The 5,000-nt window shown below is 42.8% G+C and overlaps 1 protein-coding gene across 1 annotated transcript in view; it reads right to left on the bottom strand.

Moving 5' to 3' along the window:
• Positions 1-5,000, bottom strand: part of LOC128373179 (LIM domain-binding protein 3-like) — a 64,092-nt gene that overhangs the window by 12,185 nt on the left and 46,907 nt on the right. The window contains exons 6-7 of the mRNA XM_053333473.1: positions 2,043-2,206; positions 1,858-1,897 (exon numbers count right to left, since the gene is read on the bottom strand). Coding sequence (XP_053189448.1) covers positions 1,858-1,897; positions 2,043-2,206 — 204 coding nt within the window. The remainder of the gene's footprint in view (positions 1-1,857; positions 1,898-2,042; positions 2,207-5,000) is intronic.

Below are 5,000 nucleotides of genomic sequence, written 5' to 3'. Positions count from 1 at the left end.
CTATAAACATTAAGTTGAATTATTATTTTCATAAAAGTTGAATTTATAGCAGAGCTGCTGTTATATTAGACTGTAGATTTATCATAAATGTGTTTTTCTATATAAACATTTTGTCATTTACTTATAATAATAATTATAATAATTATCAACATTATTATTATCATTATTAAATATTATTATTATCATTAATAAATATAAATAAAAATAAATAAAATAAAATAAAAACAATAATAATAAAATAAAAATAAACGAGTGAAAATAAAACTAATTAATGAATTTAATGTTTTTTATTGCTTTTCTATTTATTATTTATTTTTATTTTTCATCTTTTTTATTGATGCTCTTCTATTTTCAAGGGATCAATGAAGGAAAATCTGATCTGAGGGTCAAAATGTGAAATTATGAAATTGGTCAGTGCAGCTGCTCCACCTGCTGGTCAAACTGACTCATTACAGCAGACTGCAGCCGCTCCACCTGCTAGTCAAACTGACTCATTACAGCAGACTGCAGCCGCTCCACCTGCTGGTCAGACTGACTCATTACAGCAGGCTGCAGCCGCTCCACCTGCTGGTCAAACTGACTCATTACAGCAGACTGCAGCCGCTCCACCTGCTGGTCAGACTGACTCATTACAGCAGACTGCAGCCGCTCCACCTGCTGGTCAGACTGACTCATTACAGCAGACTGCAGCTGCTCCACCTGCTGGTCAAACTGACTCATTACAGCAGACTGCAGCTGCTCCACCTGCTGGTCAAACTGACTCATTACAGCAGGCTGCAGCTGCTCCACCTGCTGGTCAAACTGACTCATTACAGCAGACTGCAGCTGCTCCACCTGCTGGTCAAACTGACTCATTACAGCAGACTGCAGCCGCTCCACCTGCTGGTCAGACTGACTCATTACAGCAGACTGCAGCTGCTCCACCTGCTGGTCAAACTGACTCATTACAGCAGACTGCAGCTGCTCCACCTGCTGGTCAGACTGACTCATTACAGCAGACTGCAGCCGCTCCACCTGCTGGTCAAACTGACTCATTACAGCAGACTGCAGCTGCTCCACCTGCTGGTCACACTGACTCATTACAGGAGACTGCAGCTGCTCCGCCTGCTGGTCAAACTGACTCATTACAGCAGGCTGCAGCCGCTCCACCTGCTGGTCAAACTGACTCATTACAGCAGGCTGCAGCTGCTCCACCTGTTGGTCAAACTGACTCATTACAGCAGGCTGCAGCCGCTCCACCTGCTGGTCAGACTGACTCATTACAGCAGACTGCAGCCGCTCCACCTGCTGGTCAGACTGACTCATTACAGCAGACTGCAGCTGCTCCACCTGCTGGTCAAACTGACTCATTACAGCAGACTGCAGCTGCTCCACCTGCTGGTCAGACTGACTCATTACAGCAGACTGCAGCTGGTTCATTCATGGAGCTGAAACATTAGTTCCTCCTTCAGTTCGCAGCTGTAAATGTTTAGTAACTATTTATCTCTCCAGATCAATTAATTTATGACTTATTGAAGCAGAAATCTGCACAAAGTGACGCTGACGTTACATCAAACAGCTGAGACGACCAGCAGCTGATGTCTGAGTGTCTTCTGTCGTGTTTTAACATTTAATTTCACAGTTTGGATTTTAAATTATGTTCATTTAAAGTTTAAATTAAACTCGTCACAGCTCAGTTTTTAGCTTCATGTGTGAAGGAGGTGCTCTGCTGGTTTAAGGTGCTCTGTGGGGGGGTTGAGGTGAGAGGAGGGGTGGTGGTGGTGGTGATACGTGTGCAGGTGAGGAGCTGTGGTGGTGGTGGTGGTGGTGGTGGTGGTGGGGGGGTCAGCAGCTGTCTAACACAACTCTGCTGCCTACCTGCTCCTCCTCAGCACCTCCTCTTTCTCCTCCTCTGTTACTGTAAGAGAGAAAACACAAACAGGAGGGAAATTATTACAGAGAGTCCAGATAAAGGGTCACATGTTATATTTTTACAGTTTATTTAATTGTTCCAGTGTGTCTCATATTTTAAGGGAGAGTGACGGGCGGACAGTGAGACTTACAGGAGTCGGTCCCGGTCATGTGAGCCAGCGCCTGGAAGGACTTGGACTGCATGTTGGCGCTGCGGCGGCCCCACTCGGCCGGGTCGAGGTCCTTCTCTGCGCTCTGGACGGCCTGATAGACGGCCGAGGCGCTGTCTACTAACCCGTCTTTAACTGGGAGAGAACTGCAACCACACACACACGGGGAACCAAAAACCAACCAACCAACCCCCCAAAAAAACCAGCTGAGTCAACACCGTCAAACCGAAGCTCAAAGCCTCAGTGGAGCTTTTTTAGAAACTGAAGATTTTTGGTGGAAGAAGATTAAAGTTTTGATGCTCTGCTGCTTTTTCTGAACTGTTTGAGGTTCAAATATGAAACTAAAGCACAAAGAAATGACAAAAGCGAGCAGCTGATTTGATTTTTCGTGACATGAGATGAAAATAAAGATGGATCAGAAATGTATTAACCCTTAAACAGACCTTACTAGTTATGTCATTTGCACCTCAAGTAAGGAAGGAATGAATGAAAGAAGGAAGGAAGGAAGGGAAGCAAGGGAGGAAGAAGGAAGGAAAGGAAGGAGGGAGGAAGAAGGAAGGAAAGGAGGGAGGAAGGGGAGGAAGGGAAGGAAGGGAGGAAGAAGGAAGGAAGGACAGATGAATGAAGGAAGAAAGGACAGAAGGAGGGAACATTTACCCTAACAGCTGAACTTAGATCTGAGGAAGGAAGGAAGGAAGGACGGACAGATGAAGGAAGGAAGGAAGGACGTACAGATGAAGGAAGGAAGGAAGGAAGGAAGGAAGGAAGGACAGAGGAAGGACCCGGGAGGACAACAGGAAGGTGAAAGAGTCTGTATCTCCTGGTGCACGTTGTCTGTTTAAGGGTTAATAGATAGAAAACAATAAAAACATGTTTTATATGTAAATTTTCAGGAGTTTACTGCCTAAGTTGCAGTAATAACAGTAAAAAATGGTAAATTATGATTAATTACTGTGATAAAAGTAAAGCACCATGCAGTAAAATATTATAGTTTTACTGTAATTTACGTTTCTGTGAATTTACAGTAATCTCAGATAATTACAGTATCACATATTCACATTATAAGTCTGTATTTTAACAGTAATATCGTGTCTGTAGAAACACATTACTGTGATTTGCATGTAAATTATTAGTCAGTAATTTACTGTGAAATTACGGTCATGTTTTTTACAGTGTATAAATGAGACTAAGTTTAACCCTTAAACAGACCTTACTTGTTATGTCATTTGCACCTCAAGTAAGGAAGGAAGGAAAGAAGGAAGGAAGGAAAGGACGGAAGAAGGAAGGAAAGGAGGAAGGAAGGGAAGCAAGGGAGGAAGAAGGAAGGAAAGGAAGGAGGGAGGAAGAAGGAAGGAAAGGAGGGAGGAAGGAAGGAAGGAAGGACAGATGAAGGAAGGAAGAAAGGACAGAACAGCTGAACTTAGATCTGAGGAAGGAAGGAAGGAAGGAAGGAAGGACGGACAGATGAAGGAAGGAAGGAAGGAAGGACGGACAGATGAAGGAAGGAAGGAAGGAAGGACGGACAGATGAAGGAAGGAAGGAAGGAAGGAAGGACAGAGGAAGGAAGGAAGGAAGGAAGGAAGGAAGGAAGGAAGGGAGGAAGGAAGGACCCGGGAGGACAACAGGAAGGTTTAAAGAGTCTGTATCTCCTGGTGCACGTTGTCTGTTTAAGGGTTAATGATTTTATACTTTTGAGCACATGAACAGAAGAAACACATGAAATGACTTTAAGACAGAATGAAAAGATAAAAACCACCAAAAGAAGGAGAGAAGTGTTCAGAGCATTCAGTGTTTCAACTTTTTCCTTTTTTCTTTTTTGTCTTTGTGTCGGTTTTTGTTTTTACGACATTTAACGCAAGAAAATCGGCGAAACATCGGCGTTAGTTTTTATTCATGTTATCGAGCGTGAGATGAACGGAGCGACCATTAAACCAGGAGGAACAGCTAAACTGTTTTTATTCAATTAAAGGAGTAAAAATAGAGACTCTGAAATGAAGAATGAAGAGTGAGCAGTGTCGTGTGGAAGATGATTGCAGTAATTTCATTCTTCGGCTCAGTCAGTCGGTCAGTCGTCGGAGGAACAAGAGATATAAATATATTTTTCATGCACACACAGCTTCACACAGCTTCAACACAGCTCTCACTGCCATTTTCCAGCAGGATGGAAAATGAATAGTTAGTATAAACTGAGAGTTTGTTGGAGGAGAAAGAAGAAAATACAAAGGAGGGTTTGTTCTCCAACACAGAAATCTATCTATTGATGATACTGAGCTGAATAATGCATTTTAATTTAGTTTTTCTTTTGATGAACTCAAATGTATTCATGTTTAAATGTTGAATCTACTGTCGTACAGCCATCAGAGATGGAAGAAGTCCAGAACACCAATAAATGAAGTTCAGGTCTGACTGAAGATAAAATGCTCAGAGACTCCATGAATCAGCAGATCACAAGAAATCACCACATGAATATAAAACACTGCTGCAGCTATCAAACCTTCAACCAACCTTCAACAAGGAGGAAGGAAGGAAAGGAGGGAGGAAAGAGGGAAGGAGAGATTATATGTCAGCTATCAAACCTTCAACAACTCTTCACAGCCTCAAACTCAAACCACCTGATCTGAATCTCTGCAGAACAACCGAACAACCAGCCGACCACCAACAAGTTTCCACACAGCCGGACATGAAGTCACATGATACAATACTTTAAGAGTTTAAAAAGAAAAAGGAAGGAGTGAGAAGATAAAAGGAGGAGGAGGACATTTGGGATTAATTACTGTAACTTCCTGCTAGAAGAGAGGAAGAAGAGGAAGAGGAGGAGGAAACAGGAAGTGAAGGAAGAAGACGATAAAGAGGAAGAAGACGATAAAGAGGAAGAAGAGGAGGAAATAGGAAGTGAAGGAAGAAGACGATAAAGAGGAAGAAGAGGAGGAAACAGGAAGT

The sequence above is a fragment of the Scomber japonicus genome, chromosome 14 (assembly GCF_027409825.1).
Source record: "Scomber japonicus isolate fScoJap1 chromosome 14, fScoJap1.pri, whole genome shotgun sequence".
Lineage (NCBI taxonomy): Eukaryota > Metazoa > Chordata > Actinopteri > Scombriformes > Scombridae > Scomber > Scomber japonicus.
Note: the sequence above shows the minus strand (reverse complement) of the source record. Positions and strands in the feature narration are given on the sequence as shown.